Raw genomic sequence first — 22,207 nt, 5'->3', positions numbered from 1 at the left:
CACTCACACACTCGCCTCACTCACACACTCCCCTCACTCACACACACACACTCCCCTCACTCACACACTCCCCTCACTCACACACTCCCCTCACTCACACACACACACTCCCCTCACTCACACACTCTCCTCACTCACACACTCTCCTCACTCTCACACTCCCCTCACTCACACACTCCCCTCACTCACACACTCCCCTCACTCACACACTCCCCTCACTCACACACTCCCCTCACTCACACACTCTCCTCACTCACACACTCCCCTCACTCACACACTCCCCTCACTCACACTCTCTCCTCACTCACACACTCCCCTCACTCACACACTCCCCTCACTCACACACTCCCCTCACTCACACACTCCCCTCACACACACACTCCCCTCACTCACACACTCCCCTCACTCACACACTCCCCTCACTCACACTCTCTCCTCACTCACACACTCCCCTCACTCACTCCTCACTCACACACTCCCCTCACTCACACACTCCCCTCACTCACACACTCCCCTCACTCACACACTCCCCTCACACACACACTCCCCTCACTCACACACTCCCCACACTCACACACTCTCCTCACTCACACACTCCCCTCACTCACACACTCTCCTTACTCACACACTCCCCTCACTCACACACTCTCCTCACTCACACACTCCCCTCACTCACACCCTCTCCTCACTCACACACTCACACACACACACTCCCCTCACTCACACACTCCCCTCACTCACACACTCCCCTCACACACACACTCCCCTCACTCACACACTCCCCTCACTCACACCCCTCACTCACACACTCTCCTCACTCACACACTCCCCTCACTCACACACTCTCCTCACTCACACACTCCCCTCACTCACACACTCTCCTCACTCACACACTCCCCTCACTCACACACTCCCCTCACTCACACACTCCCCTCACTCACACACTCCCCTCACTCACACACTCCCCTCACTCTCACACTCCCCTCACTCACACACTCCCCTCACTCACACACTCTCCTCACTCACAAACTCCCCTCACACACACACTCCCCTCACTCACACGCTCCCCTCACTCACACGCTCCCCTCACTCACACGCTCCCCTCACTCACACACTCCCCTCACTCACACACTCTCCTCACTCACACACTCCCCTCACTCACACACTCTCCTCACTCACAAACTCCCCTCACACACACACTCCCCTCACTCACACACTCCCCTCACTCACACACTCCCCTCACTCACACACTCTCCTCACTCACAAACTCCCCTCACACACACACTCCCCTCACTCACACGCTCCCCTCACTCACACGCTCCCCTCACTCACACACTCCCCTCACTCACACACTCCCCTCACTCACACACTCTCCTCACTCACACACTCCCCTCACTCACACACTCTCCTCACTCACAAACTCCCCTCACACACACACTCCCCTCACTCACACACTCCCCTCACTCACACACTCTCCTCACTCACACACTCTCCTCACTCTCACACTCCCCTCACTCACACACTCCCCTCACTCACACACTCTCCTCACTCACAAACTCCCCTCACACACACACTCCCCTCACTCACACACTCCCCTCACTCACACACTCCCCTCACTCACACACTCCCCTCACTCACACACTCTCCTCACTCACAAACTCCCCTCACACACACACTCCCCTCACTCACACACTCCCCTCACTCACACACTCCCCTCACTCACACACTCCCCTCACTCACACACTCTCCTCACTCACACACTCCCCTCACTCACACACTCCCCTCACTCACACACTCTCCTCACTCACACACTCCCCTCACTCACACTCCCCTCACTCACACACTCTCCTCACTCACACACTCCCCTCACTCACACCCTCTCCTCACTCACACACTCCCCTCACTCACACACTCCCCTCACTCACACACTCCCCTCACTCACACACTCCCCTCACTCACACACTCCCCTCACTCACACACTCTCCTCACTCACACACTCCCCTCACTCACACACTCCCCTCACTCACACACTCTCCTCACTCACACACTCCCCTCACTCACACACTCCCCTCACTCACACACTCCCCTCACTCACACACTCCCCTCACTCTCACACTCCCCTCACTCACACACTCCCCTCACTCACACACTCTCCTCACTCACAAACTCCCCTCACACACACACTCCCCTCACTCACACGCTCCCCTCACTCACACGCTCCCCTCACTCACACGCTCCCCTCACTCACACACTCCCCTCACTCACACACTCTCCTCACTCACACACTCCCCTCACTCACACACTCTCCTCACTCACAAACTCCCCTCACACACACACTCCCCTCACTCACACACTCCCCTCACTCACACACTCCCCTCACTCACACACTCTCCTCACTCACAAACTCCCCTCACACACACACTCCCCTCACTCACACGCTCCCCTCACTCACACGCTCCCCTCACTCACACACTCCCCTCACTCACACACTCCCCTCACTCACACACTCTCCTCACTCACACACTCCCCTCACTCACACACTGTCCTCACTCACAAACTCCCCTCACACACACACTCCCCTCACTCACACACTCCCCTCACTCACACACTCTCCTCACTCACACACTCTCCTCACTCTCACACTCCCCTCACTCACACACTCCCCTCACTCACACACTCTCCTCACTCACAAACTCCCCTCACACACACACTCCCCTCACTCACACACTCCCCTCACTCACACACTCCCCTCACTCACACACTCCCCTCACTCACACACTCTCCTCACTCACAAACTCCCCTCACACACACACTCCCCTCACTCACACACTCCCCTCACTCACACACTCCCCTCACTCACACACTCCCCTCACTCACACACTCTCCTCACTCACACACTCCCCTCACTCACACACTCCCCTCACTCACACACTCTCCTCACTCACACACTCCCCTCACTCACACTCCCCTCACTCACACACTCTCCTCACTCACACACTCCCCTCACTCACACCCTCTCCTCACTCACACACTCCCCTCACTCACACACTCCCCTCACTCACACACTCCCCTCACTCACACACTCCCCTCACTCACACACTCCCCTCACTCACACACTCTCCTCACTCACACACTCCCCTCACTCACACACTCCCCTCACTCACACACTCTCCTCACTCACACACTCCCCTCACTCACACACTCTCCTCACTCACACACTCTCCTCACTCACACACTCCCCTCACTCACACACTCCCCTCACTCACACACTCCCCTCACTCACACACTCTCCTCACTCACACACTCCCCTCACTCACACACTCTCCTCACTCACACACTCCCCTCACTCACACACTCCCCTCACTCACACACTCCCCTCACTCACACACTCTCCTCACTCACACACTCCCCTCACTCACACACTCCCCTCACTCACACTCTCTCCTCACTCACACACTCCCCTCACTCACACACTCCCCTCACTCACACACTCCCCTCACTCACACACTCCCCTCACTCACACACTCTCCTCACTCACACACTCCCCTCACTCACACACTCTCCTCACTCACACACTCCCCTCACTCACACACTCTCCTCACTCACACACTCCCCTCACTCACACACTCCCCTCACTCACACACTCTCCTCACTCACACACTCCCCTCACTCACACACTCCCCTCACTCACACACTCCCCTCACTCACACACTCCCCTCACTCACACACTCCCCTCACTCACACACTCCCCTCACTCACACACTCCCCTCACTCACACACTCCCCTCACTCACACACTCTCCTCACTCACACACTCCCCTCACTCACACACTCCCCTCACTCACACTCTCTCCTCACTCACACACTCCCCTCACTCACACACTCCCCTCACTCACACACTCCCCTCACTCACACACTCCCCTCACTCACACACTCCCCTCACTCACACACTCTCCTCACTCACACACTCCCCTCACTCACACACTCTCCTCACTCACACACTCCCCTCACTCACACACTCCCCTCACTCACACACTCTCCTCACTCACACACTCCCCTCACTCACACACTCTCCTCACTCACACACTCCCCTCACTCACACACTCCCCTCACTCACACACTCTCCTCACTCACACACTCCCCTCACTCACACACTCCCCTCACTCACACACTCCCCTCACTCACACACTCCCCTCACTCACACACTCCCCTCACTCACACACTCCCCTCACTCACACACTCCCCTCACTCACACACTCCCCTCACTCACACACTCCCCTCACTCACACACTCCCCTCACTCACACACTCCCCTCACTCCCCTCACTCACACACTCCCCTCACTCACACACTCCCCTCACTCACACACTCCCCTCACTCACACACTCCCCTCACTCACACACTCCCCTCACTCACACACTCCCCTCACTCACACACTCTCCTCACTCACACACTCCCCTCACTCACACACTCCCCTCACTCACACACTCCCCTCACTCACACACTCCCCTCACTCACACCCTCTCCTCACTCACACACTCCCCTCACTCACACACTCCCCTCACTCACACACTCCCCTCACTCACACACTCTCCTCACTCACACACTCTCAGACAGAGAGTGTTCAAAGACAGAGTTTACATCTTTGGGTGAACTATCCCTTTAAAAGAATAAAAGTTTGAGTTGATATTGAGATCTGGTTCAGACTGCTTTCCTATGGCCAGTTTTGTGTTATATCACATTCCTTGTTTACCTCCTGAAATACCAAGAGAAACATCCGTATTTCCCAGAGCAGTTTCATCTCATGTAATTGTGGGATGTAGTTTGAGTTATGGAATGTCCTGGTTTGCGTGTTTGTATGGTTGTTCATCTCATAATAAAAGAAAGGAAACACCCACAGACCCCCTGTCCGTCCTCTATCCTTCCTTTCCTGAGTTTGTCGGCCAGATGTCTGTAAAATCACCCAACTTACTGTAGCTTCAGGAACGCATTAGATCATCGTCACACACAAACACACTGTATCCAGACATTATCCAGACATTTTTGGCTTTGCTGAAATCAGCACTTTTGAGTGCGGTGTCGAATAAGAGCAGTTGTGTTGCGTTACAACCGAATCCCTCTGGAGTTGTGGGATTGTGCAAGTACATTTTTTATAAGATCACAGTGGAGCATCATGGGAAATGTTGCCTTCACTGACTTGCCAAAGGAGCGAGTGTCTCAGCGCCAGCAGAAACAAGCCGTTACATACGTTTATCCCTCCGTGAGAGAGAAACAACACATCTGAAATGTATTTGTGGGAAATCTGCGTTCATGGTCAGTTCGCACATATGTCTTTATCATTCTGAGATATCAGCTCTCATCATATACATGTAGAAATACTGCTATTGATCAGAAAAGATCATGTGATATGAATGCACTATTGAGGGCCGTTCCTCTCGTATGGATTATGAAGACTAGACTGGACTTTAATGCTGTTCGACAAGGGTTAGGGATTTGACCATTTCATCCATAAATCCACAGATATTTTAGCCATATCTAGAGATTCACATTTTTTTTAGGAATTATACAAATCTATTTGGACATACAAAAATGTAAATCATTCTCATCATTTAAAATTATATTTATATATATATTTATTTACATTTATAAAATGTATAAATTGATTTATTTTTTTCTTGTCAGCATAACAAATTTATGGCTTGTATTTTTAAAATATTTATCATTATACAGTATATCATCAGATAATATAATATTATAAAATATAACATAATATAATAATTGAATAATTTAATAACTTTTATCTTTTAAATATAATATTTTAAAATAATTGTATAATAAATATTATAATGTAAATTATAAATTATTAAATTAATTATAAAATGTCTAAATATTTTTTTCCCTTTATTTTGGCTTCACATTTTTTCGGCTTTTATTGTTATAATATAACATAATATAACATAATATAATACAATATAATATAATATAATATAATATAATATAATATGCTTTCATCTTTTTTTTTTTATGATATTTTAAAATCATTTTATCATTGAAACGATTGGGAATGAATGGAATTCCACTCTCTCTCTCTCACACACACACACACACACACACACACACACACGTGTATGTGTGTGTGTGTGTGTTTCCCTTCATTTCCCATCATTTGCTGATATATTCATCCGATTATCTTCAGATTGTTCCACTGAGCGTCGAGTCTTCAGAGTAACGTGTGTGTGTGTGTGTGTCTGCAGTGTGTGACTGCACCAGAACCCCAGACTCTGTTTATCGCGGCGCGAGGGATGATTTCAGCTCTGAGAGTCACACACACACTTGTGACAGAGAACAGAAGTGCAGACGGAGGTGAATTAAGCGCGCCGAGGACACGTGGACGTCTTGTGACTTCAAAATGACACAACTGACTGTGTTTCTGCACAAATATCCCTCTCACTGCGGGCCCAGATCCTCCACAACACCCTCAGGCCTCGATCCCTCGATCCCACGCCAGCCACTCGCAGGAAGAATCCAACATTTGTTTCATTTGGAAATACAGGATCATGGGACACATTTGGTCACATTATAGCTGATCTCATGCTTCCTTGAGGATGCTTGTGGAGAGAGCATACTTCAGTGATTATTTTATTAAGTACCGTGGCGTACTGTGTAGATAATAGTATATTAATATAGCATTCCTTCAGTATAATAATATATATATATATATATGTAGATAATAGTATATTAAAATAGCATATATTCAGTATGTTGATATATATATATGTAGAAAATAGTATATTAATATCATATATTCAGTATGATGATATATATATATATATAATAGTATATTAATATAGCATTCATTCAGTATGATATACATATCACTCTACTATGGTAAAGCCTAATACTTTTTAATGGAGAGCAGAACATTTTAAATTTTTCAGTAGCACTTTATTTTACAGCCCTGTTCTATAATAAGTACATATTTATGTTCTTATCATAGTAATTACAATATGTGGGTAATAACTAGGTACTAACCCTGAACCTAACCGTAAGCAATACCTTATATTAACCAGTACTTTTAAGTATGTGCACATATTGTAAAATAAAGCAATTTTTTTTTTCTAATAAAAATGTTAATAGAAATTGGGGTTATAAATGTTGCCTGAAATAAGCTGAAGTACTAAAATGACAATTAAAAGAGGATAAAAAACTAATAAAAATGACAAAAACACATTAAATTAATAAAACATAAACAAACATTAGCCTGTCATTCACGTTTTTATTTAGCTAATTTAGTTGTAATTCTAAAGAAAACAACATCAACCTCTTTCTTCAGTCGGCAAAAACAAAAGCTTGATCTGTTCCAGGAACAGTGTTGCTGACAGAAAACAAACCAGCATTTTATTGCTTGATTTATAACATTTCATGCAGTGTTTCATATCAGCGCTCCACTCTCATAAAAACACTCCTTTGGTGCCTGTAAATATCCCATGATGCCTTTTCTTTCTCAGTGTGGCTTTTAATTCACCGTTAAGGGCCTTTGCATAATCCTGCTTTTTATCATGTTTAAGACCCGTAACGAAAAGCAGACGGGAGCGTTTGCCATCATCACAGTGTGTCTGTGTGTCCTGGACCTTTACTACTCCTGACGTAGCCGTGCGAGTGAGATTCCTGAGTGGGAATTACAGCAGATGTTTGTTTTACAGTGGAGTGCAATTCAATAGGCAAACTTTGAGAAGTAGTTCAAAGTCTGCATTCACGGCAGAGTCTCTCCTCACCTTGCAAACAGATGGCCGGCGGGGGGGGGGGGGGGGTGGGGGACGAGTGGACGAGCCCAACGGAATTTCAGGCAAACGGAATTTTAAGCAAACGGAATGTTGGGCAAATGGAATTTCAGGCAGGATGCAAGTTAGTCCAACATTCCAAAAAGGCCATTCCGCATTTCTTATGCAACTCTGCTTGTGTTGCATGACTTTTAAACAACAATGCATGAAAATGAGCCAACTTCCTGCTCATTCTCCTCCCCCATCTTATCCGGAGACTTGGTACGGCCCATCTTCTCCTCCTCCTCCTCTTTCATTGTAATGAGGTGGTGACATCATGTGCAAACACACAGGCTGGTGAAATTACAACCCTTTTGCCCTCCTCTTCTGCTCCGTTACAGGAGTCTCACAGAAACCCTTGCATTGACTCCTGCAGATTCAGAGCAGTCGGTCTCAAACGGGTCGGCTCGAGGAGTGTGTGGGCAAGCCATCCTCTGAGTCTGAGTGTGTGACCGGAGGAGGGGCGTTTGTGTGCTGGAGTTCTTTTTTGGGGGGGGAGACGCTTCTTTTGAATGGGAAGACGAACAAGCATGCATGTCTCCTTTAGGACATTAGTCTGGGACGGAAACCTCTTGCTCTTCGGATATCTTTGATTTTAAAGAGGAGCAGAAATAAGCTTTTCGCCTTCGCTGTTGTTCCTTCTCATTCCGTGGTTTTCTGGGAGGAATCTGGAAATAGTTTCCCTCTCGGTTCAGGGATCATGGATTTGGAGTGGGAGTCCGGGGCCCCCGAGGGCTTTTACCAGGAGCCGAGCTTCCCCGCGCAAATGCCCTTCAACTACAACCAGCTCGAGGGGCGTTTCAAGCAGCTGCAAGGTGAGATGCGCCCGGATGTGGGAATGCATTGTTTACAGGCGTTGCTACGCCGAGCACCGCTATGATGCCGATTCACGAGTTTCCTTCAGCACTGCAGCTGTGATTCTACAGATGCATAGAATATGATCAAATACATGGGTGAATAGATGCATAGAAAGCGGTTTGTGTTTTACTCTCCCTGTAATCCTCACTGAAAGGGTGTCTGGTGTTGCAGACTGGATAAGTGCAAAGGCTTTTAGATGGTCAGTTTTTTTTTTTGCATGCTTTTCATGCAAACATGCAACTTTAACCTCCCTTCCCCAAAATCACCGGGATCCGAGTCAATAAGGGGGCTGAATGGCCCGTCATAGACAACAATGGAAAACCCGGGAAGGTGGGAGTGGTTGTTTTGTTCCGCTGACTATCACACTGATAGTGGCATGTTTCTTAAAGCTGCGGCTTCATATGCATTTGAATCGCGAGTGCTAATGAGTCCGAGTGCTAATAAGATGCACGTGAGGCCTTTGTTGTTACTCATTGTTCACTCTCAGAGAAAAGGGTACAAAAGCTGTCACTGGGATTGTACCCTTTAAAAAGGTTCTGATATTTTACTATTTAGGCACTTTTAGTACCAATATGTGCCTTTGAGGATCTAATAAGCACTCTTTAGGTACAAGTGTGCATCTTTTGAAAAGGTGCCGCCCCAGTGACAGCTTTTGTACCTTTTTTTTTTCTGAGTGTTTAAATAGTTTGACAAAGCAAATGCGTTGAACCGTGAACATGACTGTGGTGGACACTTTAGACTTCACCAACCTGGTTTTGCAGCTCGTGTGTTAGTCGCATCTTTTCTAATTGTGGGTAAATCAATAGATGTGCACTAGGCATTCGGCACTTCACACACTCAGCGATTTCACACGTTTACGGCGTTGCTTTCGTTTGCCTTTTCTGTAGTGCAGATGTCTCCTCAAAGCCCTGGTTTTGGGTTTTGAGTCTCAATGCATGCTTCTGATAACCAAAGCAAGCTTTTTAAGAGCCATGCATGCATGATGAGATTGCACAAGTTTGTTTAGTGAAACGAGTCATTGGTCTGTTATCTGTAAAGAAGCAAACGCCGATGAATCACGACTCAGTTTGAGGTCATGCTGGCGAGGTGGGACGAGAAATAGATACACTAGATGGGCTGAAAATGCAGCTTACATTACATTTATGCATTTAGCAGATGATTTTATCTAAAGAAATGTGTTTGTGTGCAGATAATCAGTGACTCAGATTGACCATGTACTTCTTTTAAGTAGTTTAATGATGAAAACTTGACCTTTTACCTGTGTTATAATAGATTGAGTAATTCAGCTTCATCTCAGGCTTGTAAATAACTTAATATGGTAGATAAACCGTATTGCTGTCACCGCCCAAATACTTTAAAATTCGTCATGCATAATTCACAATTTTAGCTTTTCTACTTCAAAATCTCCAGTTTAATTCAATGGATATTGCTCATTTAACATTTAGTTAGTCATTTGGGGTGGTTGCTAGGGTGTTGCTAGGGTATTCTGGGTGGTTGCTAGGGCGATTCTGAGCGGTTGCTAGGGTGTTCAGGGCGGTTGCTTAGGTATTTTAGGTGGTTGTTAGGGTATTCTGGCTGGTTGCTAGGGCGTTTCTGAGCGGTTGCTAGGGTGTTCAGGGCGGTTGCTTAGGTATTTAATTCAATGCTTTTTCTTTGTGAGTGAATTTCTTTAATGTCAACTGCATTGTGGATTTAAATGATTAATCTGCAGTGTTATCGGGTTCAAATGTGACTTCAGCTTATGCTTGTGTACTGATAGGACATATTAGATAGTATTTGCTTTCATTCTGACATGTAGCATCTTGTTCCTGATGGTTTGATATTAAGATATTTAGAAGTTGCAACCCCGCCAAAGCCAAGACGTTCTGTGTTTTATTATGCATCTTAAAAATCAATGCAAACTACACAAGAGCATTCTTCAAACCCTCATGACAGGAGAGATTATGGCCAAGATAAATGACAGATTCTTGGATTTCTAGTGCGATTGTGGACGGGCTGAACACATGATCCTGGCAGCTTGTGTTTCCACAGATAGTTTAGTGACGGTAAGACTGCGTCCAGCTGATGTTGGACCTTTCTGGACCTCGATGGGCCAGTTTTGCTCATAGGGCTCGTGCTGAATCAGATCTTTTGTCGTCCGTGTGTGTTGCTGCCAAGCCGTCTGGTCTCCTCAATGACCTTCTGTTGGGCTGTTGGCAGAGATACGGCTCTGAGAGCGGGACAGAGGGAGATGTCTGAATGGCCCAGGAGGATTGGGTCAGCGTGAGGATGTTTGATTCACTCAGTGTCCTGTCATGATGAGGCCGGCGACCCTGATGTAAACGTCTCAGAGACAGTAGATTCGAGCGGTCAGACGCAGTGAAGGGAAACCATGAGATTAGCAACTCAGCACTCACACTCTAAAAAATGCTGGGTTGTTTCAACCCAAATTTGGGTCAAATATGGACAAACCCAAATGTTGGGTTAAAAATGTAATTAAAAAAATTACAGTTGAAAGTGAAAGTTGAAGTTGGGTTAAAATTTTAAATTACATTTTTAACCCAACATTTGGGTTTGTCCATATTTGACCCAAATTTGGGTTAAAACAACCCAGCGTTGTTTAGAGTGCAACGATACGCGGAGCCATGAACCACTGAAGCCTTTCCTGCAGTGAACACTCACTCAAAGCTCATTGTGTGACACCATAAACAATTACGGTTCACGTTTCACAAAGAACATTTCATTAGAAAACCTGCTCTGGCCAGTTATTCTAATATCATTTATATTCTGTCATATTTTCAATTAGCCTTTGTGCTTTTGTAATTTAAATATATATATAGTTTTTTTAAATAAATATTTCTATATAGCTCTAATTTTAGTCTTCAACTTTAACTTAATTATTTAATTTCTAAGTTTACATTTTTTAATATATATAGTATATACACTCTAAACAACGCTGGGTTGTTTTAACCCAAATTTGGGCCAAATATGGACAAACCCAAATGTTAAAAATGTAATTTAAAATTTTAACCCAACTTCAACTTTCACTTTCAACTGTACATTTTTTTATTACATTTTTAACCCAACATTTGGGTTTGTCCATATTTGACCCAAATTTGGGTTGAAACAACCCAGCATTTTTTAGAGTGATATATATATTGTAAATATAGTATATATATATATATATAGTATATAATATATAGTTTTAATTCAAATTTAAGCTTCCAGGTAATATTTATATTTTATTTCAGCTTGAGTTCAGTTACTGAAATAATTTTTTTATATTTTTATATTTAATACAAGTTTAAGCTTTCAGATGTTATTTATATTGCATTTTATTTCAGCTTAATTTAAGTTACTGAAACCAATGTTTTATATTTTTAATTTTAGTGATTCTTTTTTTATTTTTATTTCAGCTTTATTTCAGTTACTGAAAACAACACCGTTTGCATAATTTTACTTGCTAAATGTTTGGAAATGGGGAAAAGTGTTGGTATAAGACCTTAAAAAAATGACGATTAAACAATAAGTGGCATTGATAACATCAGCTGAAAAATAAAGTTATGCACTGATGCAGTGTTTCTTTCTCCAAAGAATCCTAGCAATTCTAAAAATGCTGGGTTGTCTTAACCCAATTTTTGGTCAAATATGGACAAACCCAAACGTTGGGTTAAAAATGTAATTAAAAAATTTAACCCAACGGCTGGATTTGTCTATACTTGACCCAAAATTGGGTTAAGACAACCCAGCATTTTTTAAGAAAACGTTACAGCCAGAAATGGTAAAAAAAAAAAAAAGAGAAATGAACATATATGGATGCGAAACTCTGAAACAAATGAATTGTAAGTGTGTGTTCTGGCCTCGGCACATCTGCAGTGATGCACTCGTGCGCATCCTCGTTTCTGTGTGTCGTGTATCTCTGAAACTAAGGGTGGAGTTTAAACCAGTCGACCTGAAACAGCAGATTGAGTTAGAGATACACGCACACCTGTGATCGAGTCTTTATCAACAGCTCTGGTCCCAACTCTAGCGCCCTATATAGGCAGCAGATGTCAACTAAGTGCCTGATTTGGAGTGATTTAGCTCACTGTCATCTGGAGTCTGTTCCCTCGTGGTGAAGCGGGTCGTTCATCGCTGTCGCTCGGTAACACTGGAGGAACTGTGAGTCGCCACAACAGGAATGTCATCACTTAAAACATGGCATGATAAACATGCATCTGCTTCCCTCCGGCTCTGTGTGTGTAAACGGGACAGATGACCAGCTGTATATACTGGTGAAACATCCTGCAACAGTCATGTATTTCAGGAATTCAACTTAAAAGGTGAAACTAATATAATTATAACTATATACATATGCATGATACTTTTCAGAGGGCCGACATTTATGTATTTAAAATCCTTTTTTTTTATCGATTTCATGTAATATTTAAATTTTCTGAGATTTTGAATTTGGGGTTTTCATAAGAAGCCATAATCATCAAAATTATAACTTTTGCACGATTTTCAAATTTTTTGCGTTTCACCTCTGTATATATATATATATTTAAATTCTTGTTTTTTTATAATAATGAAAATATATTCAAATACATAAAAATCTACTATATATATAGTTTATTTTACTTTTTTAATACAAAATAACTCCGTATTCTGAAATATTTCTATATATATTTTATTCTTTTATATATATTACAGAAATTTGATTTAAGAAAATTTTCCAGCCCTAAATATCTTTTTTTAACAGGCATGAAAATTTTTTGATTAATCCTCATTAAAGTTACAAAAGTTATTCTGTGAAGAGCAATGAGTGATTGTCCTTTGTCGTTTGATTGATTAACAATAAAAACAAAGACAGCAGCAGCTTTATTAGCTTTATTAGCTTGATTGGCTTTATTAGCTTTATCGGCTTTATTGGCTTTATTAGCTTTATCGGCTTTATTGGCTTTATTAGCGTTATTAGCTTTATTAGCGTTATTAGCTTTATTAGCGTTATTAGCTTTATTAGCGTTATTAGCTTTATTAGGCTACTGTCACTTTAAGAGCTAATTCACGGCTCCAATATACTGATACACACACATTTTATTTCTCAACTGTTAATAGACATAAACGTCACTTGCTAAGATGGGCATTTTGACATAATCACATAAAGAAGACACGAAAGAGAGGTCAAACATGAAAATATATACACTCAATATTCTATTTTGCCCAAAAATACATTACAATGTTGTGTTTGTGAGTGTCCTGTTCTACGCTGCATGTGTTTTCCATCAGCACTCGCCGTAACTGCCTCTAAAATATGTGAAACGTCACATCTGTATTATTTTTGCCCGTTGTTTGAAATGCCCAGACCGTGTGCTGTGGTTTTAGCCTGAAGTGTTGAAACTCTGTTTGTTTTCGAGCCGAGCGCTGAACGTGATACGGTGACCTCAGAGATCTGTCCACTCCGCAGGAAGTCTGAGGAATTCCTTTCTGCTGACGTTTACGCCACGGGAAGCAGATAATCAGAGGAAAGGAGGAAACCACCCGTCGACTAAACCTTTCTCGGTCCTTCCTTTCAGGCTCGGTCCGCAGCCGGGCCACTACGAGTGTGATATTGCTCATTGAACATTTAGTTAGTCGTTTGGGGTGGTTGCTAGGGTGTGCCTAGGCGGTTGCTAGGGTGTTCTGGGTGGTTGCTAGGGAATTCTGGGTGGTTGCTAGGGTATTCTGGGTGGTTGCTAGGGCGTTTCTGAGCGGTTGCTATGGTGTTCAGGGCTGTTGCTTAGGTATTTTAGGTGGTTGCTAGGATGTGGATAGGCGGTTGCTAGGGTATTCTAGGTGGTTGCTAGGGTATTCTGGGTGGTTGCTTGGGCGTTTCTGAGCGGTTGCTAGGGTGATCAGGGCGGTTGCTTAGGTATTTTAGGTGGTTGCTAGGGTGTTCTGGGTGGTTGCTTGGGTGTTTCTGAGCGGTTGCTAGGGTGATCAGGGCGGTTGCTTAGGTATTTTAGGTGGTTGCTAGGGTGTTCTGGGTGGTTGCTAGGGTATTCTGGGTGGTTGCTAGGGCGTTTCTGAGCGGTTGCTAGGGTGATCAGGGCGGTTGCTTAGGTATTTTAGGTGGTTGCTAGGGTGTGGCTAGGGTGTTCTGGGTGGTTGCTAGGGCGTTTCTGAGCGGTTGCTAGGGTGTTCAGGGTGGTTGCTTAGGTGTTTTAGGTGGTTGCTATGGTGTAACTAGGTGGTTTGTAGTTGTCACAGATGGTATGTCGTTTGTTTAGAGTTCTTAAAATCTTTAGTAACGAGTGGCTTTAGTATGAAAGCCATTTTCAAATGTGGCCTGCGTTTGCATTTGATTTGAATAAATTATCATCTCAGAAAATCAGAGACAGAGTCTAAAATGCTTCATATGAAGAGCTGATCTCACCTATCGCTGACCCCAGGTTTGACCCTCGCGTGTTTCCGTACGGAGATGTTGTGCAACTCTGAGTCCCTGTGTTCAGGAGGTTTAGTAATGTAAGGGATGGGAAGAATGCTGTGGTCTGCTCTTTTTCATTTCACTGGAATTCACATTCAAAATAATATATTATGATTGCTTTTTTGTTCTTTCAGGGTTGGACAAACACATCTAGGCTGACCGTAATGAATATAAATCCTGAAATGTAATTACAAACACTTGATATATGGACTGCCGTTCAAACGTTTAAAAATAACACTTTTATTTAGCAATGTAACACAAATAAATGCTGGGTTTTTTTTTTTAATCTTGGAAAAAATGCCATTTCTACCAAAATATGAACAGTTTTCAACATTGATAATAATCACAAATGTTTCTTGAGCATCAAATCATCATATTAGAGTGATTTCTGAAGGATCATGTGACACTAAAGACTGGAGTAATGATGCTGAAATTCAGCTTTGATCACAGGAATAAATTACACTTTACTATATATTCACATAGAAAACAGCTATTTTAAATCATAATAATATTTCACTGTTTTTAATGTATTTTTGATCAAATAAATGCAGCCACGTTTGAACACTAGTGCATGTCTAAATCCCTTAAATTTGTGCATTTTATTTGCATTTTTGCAGGATCCTACTTTTTGTTCCTGATAGTTTGATCATATTGTTTCCCCTGAAAATAAAGACAATGCTATCTGTGTGTCGCAGGATAGGGTGTGGTGTGTTTCGAGGTCAGCAAACAAAGATTTTGAGGATGCAGGAAACGCCAATAAATCAACAATCGCTGAACTCTCACCGCCACATCAGATAGCATGAACATCTCCGCGGAATCAAAGCGCTAGCGTGAACGTGGACGTTATATTTGTGAGAATTCAGTTTTACAATGTTTACAATATACTAGTATGAAGCATAAGCTTTAGCATATACCGTCAGAATGACTAGTTCGACCTCCTGACCTGGTGAACGGTCCAGACTCCAGTATTGATTTATCTCAGATGCTCAAAGGCAAATGTTGGTTGACATTTAGTTGACTTTGCCATTGCACTCAAAATATATTAAATCACATTTTCTGGATATTTTTTCCACTTAAGAATACTTGTATACAACCTCCTTCGACGTTTTCACAGCAAACACACAAGTTAATTTTTAGTTAATTTTATTTATTTATTTTTTTATTCATTTTTTATTTAATTAATTAAAAAAATGTTTAAATTTTTTTTCTTAATTTAACTTTTTTCATTTTTATTTTATTTTTTAATTTAATTTAACATCAGTATTATATAGCCATTTATATTCAAGCCATCAGTTAATTTATTTAATTTTTAATTTAATTTAATTATTTAATTTTTAATTTGTATGTTTTTTATTTATTTTATTATTTTATTGTACTTTATTATTATTATTTTTTTTATATTTCAGTTGTTTCTCATAGACAGCACGCTTGAACACTTTACTGAATATCCTGAGACGCTTAAATCTTCAAATGTAATGAATTAGCTTTAAAAGTAAAGTGACATCACAGTAATGATCAGCTTGGGGGGAGAAAATGTGCTTTATCGTGAAAATAATGTCAAAATGCGCAAAAACTCCCTCAGGAATACGTGTATACAATGTCCTTCTACTAGTCTGATATAGCCGTTGATATAGGAGCAGGTTTATAACTTTACAGTGTGTGGTTTATAAGAGGTCATAGACACTGAGCTGTGTTTGGAGAGGTTATAACACGTCCACTGATATTAAAGCAGCTTTCAGTGGGACCGAGGCGCGTCTCCCCAGTGCCTGGTCCAGATGCGGACGCATTCCTGCAGTGTTCCCTGCGGTTTGAGCCGGGCCGAGGGGAGGAACACTGACGCCATTGTTTGCCCTTCCCACAACCCTCTGGGAGGATCCGCAGGCCCGGCTAACATGTAGCGTTCGGTGGCCTTGGCTGTGATGTTATCGGTCCACAAAGCAGCTTTAGTTCAGCCGAGCCGAGCTCGTACGGGCAGAAACACCGATCTTCTTCTTCAGTTTACTGACTGTTCCTCCTGGACACTTTGCTGAAGATCTTGAGATGCTCAGATCTTCAATGTTCAAGCAGAGGAATCGCCATTGAGAATTAGCTCAACAGTCATTTCTTGTATTTTGTTGTGTATTACTTTTTTTTTTGTATTATTTTTTTTATCTTAATTTAACTGTTATATTTTTATTTTATTTTATTTTTTAATAGCATTATTATATAGCCATTTATATTCAAGCCACCAGTTAATTTGTTTTAGTTTTTTATCATTTTTAATTTAATTATTGTTTTATTGTTTTATCATTTTTTATATTTTTAATTAATTAATTCATTTTAATTTATTCAGTCATTTTTAATTTAATCTAATTATTTTATTGATGTTTTATCATTTTTAAAGATTTTGTATTTATTTATATATTTTATCATTTTATTTTATTTCATTATTACGTTTATTTTATTATATATTTTTAATATTTCAGTTGTTTCTCGTAGACGGGAGCTTAACACTTTGCTGAATATCCTGAGATGCTTAAATCTTCAAATTGAATAAATTAGCTCAAAAGTAAAGTGACATCACAGTAATGATCAGTAATGCAATAAAATAATATTTTATAGCATTTCATTTTACCTATTTAATTTCATTCTCCTAGACAGCACTGAGTAAATAGAGAACAGACATAAAAAGTAATTCATTTTAATTTATGTAATTAAAATGCATTTTCATTATACAACTTTGATAGAAATAGTTGTTTTTTAAAGGGATAGTTCACTTTGAAATACATTTTTGGTATGCTTTAGCTTACCTCAAGGGCATCCAAGATGTAAAGTTAGGTGTCTTTGTTTCCGCAGTAGTTTCAATTTTGATATTTTTAGGTCAAACCGTTCTTGTCTGTCAGTCATATAATGCAGGTCTATGGTCACCACCTCAAAGAGCAGCACAGAGAAGTCCAAATTAAACATGATTTAATGACTCGTAAATGTAAGTACACATTGATGGCCTAAGACACGAAACGAGCGGTTTGTGTGAGAAAACGAACAGTATTTATATCGTTTTTACCTCTTGTAAACACAGCCACGTCTGTGGTCTGAGTGATCTGAGGGCGCCGGCGCTTCGGTCTGCGCAAGCGCCGGAAAGCGCCGGAAGTGATCTCTCGCGCGTCTACGTCACTCATTGTTTACACAGAGATTTCGGAAGTGTTACCTTTTACTGTGAAGATCTAAACATATTTAGATATACAGGAAATCGCAACGGAAGACGATTTCGATATATCAACAGCCAACGTTGAATTTTACACGTACACGCGCGAGAGATCATTTCCGGCGCTTGCGCAGACCAAAGCGCCCGCGCGCTCATATCACTTGGACGTGGCTGTGTTTACAAGAGGTAAAAACGATATAAATACTGTTCGTTTTCTCACACAAAACGCTCGTTTCGTGTCTTAGGCCATCAATGTGTACTTACATTTACGAGTTTTGAACATTTAAGTTACATATCACTTGTTTGTCCAGATTCACTGACAGTAAACAGAGAACACACTTCGCTAAAGACCTCAAAGCGCTCATATAGTCGCGTCAGACGTGTAAGCGGAGGAAGGAACACACAGTTATCTGTTTTTCCTGCAGAAATATGTCGTTTTTTGCTCGTCCGGGAAAAACATGCGTTTTGAAATGTTGTGGTTTGGATTGAGTTTTTAAAAGTGAGTTTGCGCCATGAACCCAGAGGAAAAGTGTGTTGCTTTCGAAGGTCGAAGGAATCTCTCAGTTAAATATCTTTGTTTCTCCTAAAATCACTTTGTAGAAATAAAAACAGATGCAAATGAGTCAATAGTAAGAGGACGGAAGTATAAAATGAGTGAATAGCAGCTCAGATGTTTCGATGAGAGATGTTTGATTGCATAGTTTGAGATAGTGTTGAGAAAAAGTGTCTTTTTATGCGAAACTCCTGAGAAGTTGGAAACTTCACCAAAGGTCTTGCCATTCAACACAACTGCTTTCTACGAGATATATTGAGATATTACGCCGGTCTCATTTCAGATGTGTGTTTTTCTTGTAGTGTGTGTTTGTGATCATGCGTTTTAACATGCGATCTATGCAGGAGAAGAGAATAAATCCGCCAGACGTTTCTCTCTGTGTGTGTGTGTGTATGAGAGTGACTTCATCTCTCATGTCAAGCTTCATACACACACTATGTTCTACTTCCATGTATGATTTGCTTTCATAGCCGTTCCGTCGCCTTTGGAGAAAATCAATCATCAGTTTTGCACATGCGGTTCAAGTAGCGTGTGTTTCTCATTGTTTGAAGTAGAAGTCTATAATACACTCTCTGCGTGAGCTTCGGTACATTTCATAGTGTTACGAGTAGAAACGACACAAAATCTATCAATATATACAAGTGATATTTGCATGAAGAAAATAAGGCATATTTTAGGACCTTAGATTGTTTTCATTATTTTACTATATCATAACAATTAAAGCACATTCACCCCAGTAAAAAGTTACCGTATTGAAAATTGACATTGATAATTAGTCAAAAACAAAAGCTTAGAAGTAAAATAAGCAGCAGAAGTCAAAATGTGCTTATAGTTATAATGAAAATAATGTCACAATGCAAACATTCTTAATGGCATTTTTTATGTATTTATTTCAAAATATTTTTATTTTAGTTTATTTACCCAGACACCAAATATTTTCTTTTATTTTAATTTACACAGTCATCAATTATTATTATTATTATTATTTTTTATTTACCCAGACAATAAATATTTTTCATCAATTTCTTTTTATTATTATTAACCCAGACACGAAATATTTTATTATATTTTAATTTACACAGTCATCAATTATTATTTTTTTAATTTAATTTTTATTTACCCAGACAATAAATATTTTTCATATTTTTTTTTTATTATTATTATTTTTCATAAAATTTTTTTTTTTTTAACTGATTTAATTTAATTTAATTTTTTTATACGCTGGTGCTTCACATGTTCCCAGCTGTAGAAGTGTGTGTCCTCTGTCCTGCTTCACGGGCAGATGTTCCTCTTCCTCTGATTGTTGGTTCTGTTGTGTTTCGGGTCAGACCTCTCCCTCCATTCTCTCTCTCTCTCTCCCTGTTCTCGTCTTCCTCTCATCGATCCCGGTCTCAGACGGACCCTCGCTGTTGGTGGGGGGGGGGGGGGGGGGTCAGTCTGTCTCTTTAACACACAGGGGTCAACCAGGAAAAAGGAGGCGGGAAAACAATCGAATCAGACGCTTACGTCTGTGCGCGGACGAGGAATGCAATAACAGGAAAATTGGGAGGATTATAAATAAGTTTGTGCATTTGAACTGCTCACCCGTGGGCGGACCCACGTAAATAAACACCCTTTGTCTGCGTTACATTGTTCACTGCGTTTGATTGGTGGAGAAATCGTCTGATAGCACATGAATTATGGGATAATGGCTAGAAAGTGGCTGAACATTTGGCAGGGCGAACAACAGGGTTTCGGGTTGCGACATGGTTGAATGTGTGGGTTCACACAGACTATTTTAAAATCATTTGATTCCTCATCCAAAAACAGTCATTAGTATTCAGGAATGTTTTTCGGGGGTGGCCTTGGTGCAAAGTTTGTGGACCATTACAACGGCCTCATTTCTTCCTAGAAAAACTAGTTCATTCCTGTCTAAATATAGCACATAAAAAACACAGTTTCAGCTGCGAAATCGGTTGTTTGTAGCAGATAAATAATAATTCATAGGATGATTTTTTATTATCTTGTATTACTTGTTAACTTAATTAGCACACAGCTAATTAAGTATATTACATACAATTATGGAATATTGTTTATGGGAATCATAAACAATATGTTTTATTTAAAGTATTGTTTAAATAATATTTTGTATTAAAAATGTATTAAGATTGAGATAATTGTATTGTTATTACTATTATTTACTATTTAAAAAATATATTTAATTTAATTAATATTTTTATATTAAATTATTTTGTATTAAAATTATTAAAAAATACAATTGAGACTTATATAAATTATTGCTTAAATGACATTTTGTATACAAAAATGTATTACAATTAATTAAAATAAATTTGAGAATTTTATTATTATTATTAATATTATTTTTATTTATTTATTTCAAAATATATTTTATTTAAATAAAATTTTTATATTTGATAATTTTGTATTAATTAATTAATTTACTTACTTTTTTTTAACTTAATTAAATTATTTTGTTTAAATATTTTTTTTAAATGTATTACAATAAAGAACCAAAAATAAATTGAGATAATTGTATTATTTTCTATTTTTAAATATATTTTATTTAAATAATATTTTATATTAAGTCATTTTGTATTAAAATGAATTACAATAAAATTGAGATTATTAATTTGTTTATTTTAATTTAATAGTATTTTTAAATTAAATAATACCTGTTCATATTTAAAAAAAAATAGATAATGTTGTTATTATTATTAATAAACCTTTGATAATTGTGTAACTCATAATCCTGGTATTGCTGTTGTAGCAGTTTTATTAAATCAATCCGCTCCAGTTCGTCACTCCGAGTCCACTCCAGTCTTTAGAGAGATTTTCCCACTATTTTCCACTAATAACATAATTACAAGTATGGTTATTGATGAAGTGTGTGTGTTGTCCTCCTGCAGATGAGCGAGAGGCCGTGCAGAAGAAGACCTTCACCAAATGGGTGAACTCGCACCTGGCGCGCGTGTCCTGTCGGATCACGGATCTGTACATGGATCTCCGGGATGGACGGATGCTCATCAAACTGCTGGAGGTGTTGTCCGGAGAGAGGCTGGTGAGTTCGAGCCGGGCTGTGTTCCATAATTTGCATATTCATGAGGCAATGGTGTCGAGTTACATTCACTGTTTTAATGCATTAAGAAATTATTGTAAATTTTTTTTATATGTAATTTTTTAAGATGAGTTTTAACTGCTGATAATTACGGCACTTGCGACCATAGTTGGCTAACGATGCTTTCGGGAAACGTGTCATCGGGTGATGATGTCATCGGTGGGGGCGGGGCCATACAAATGAGCATGGATTACAATACTCTCGTCTGACTGTGGGTGGTTTGAAGACGTGTTATTATTCCGTCACTCTTGTCCT

The 22,207-nt window shown here is 40.8% G+C and overlaps 1 protein-coding gene across 2 annotated transcripts in view; it reads left to right on the top strand.

Moving 5' to 3' along the window:
* Positions 1-22,207, top strand: part of sptbn1 (spectrin, beta, non-erythrocytic 1) — a 98,213-nt gene that overhangs the window by 5,994 nt on the left and 70,012 nt on the right. The window contains exons 1-2 of one of the 2 annotated variants that reach the window (XM_056243020.1): positions 8,476-8,633; positions 21,744-21,895. In XM_056243020.1, coding sequence (XP_056098995.1) covers positions 8,519-8,633; positions 21,744-21,895 — 267 coding nt within the window. In that variant the 5' untranslated portion in view covers positions 8,476-8,518. Of the gene's footprint in view, positions 1-8,475; positions 8,634-21,743; positions 21,896-22,207 lie in introns of those variants that run through there. The other variant, XM_056243021.1, reaches the window with a different exon arrangement.

This window comes from Rhinichthys klamathensis, unplaced genomic scaffold (genome assembly GCF_029890125.1).
Source record: "Rhinichthys klamathensis goyatoka isolate OS25496 unplaced genomic scaffold, OSU_Roscu_1.1 h1tg000769l_1, whole genome shotgun sequence".
Classification (NCBI taxonomy): domain Eukaryota; kingdom Metazoa; phylum Chordata; class Actinopteri; order Cypriniformes; family Leuciscidae; genus Rhinichthys; species Rhinichthys klamathensis.
This window is presented reverse-complemented; position numbering and strand designations above follow the sequence as displayed.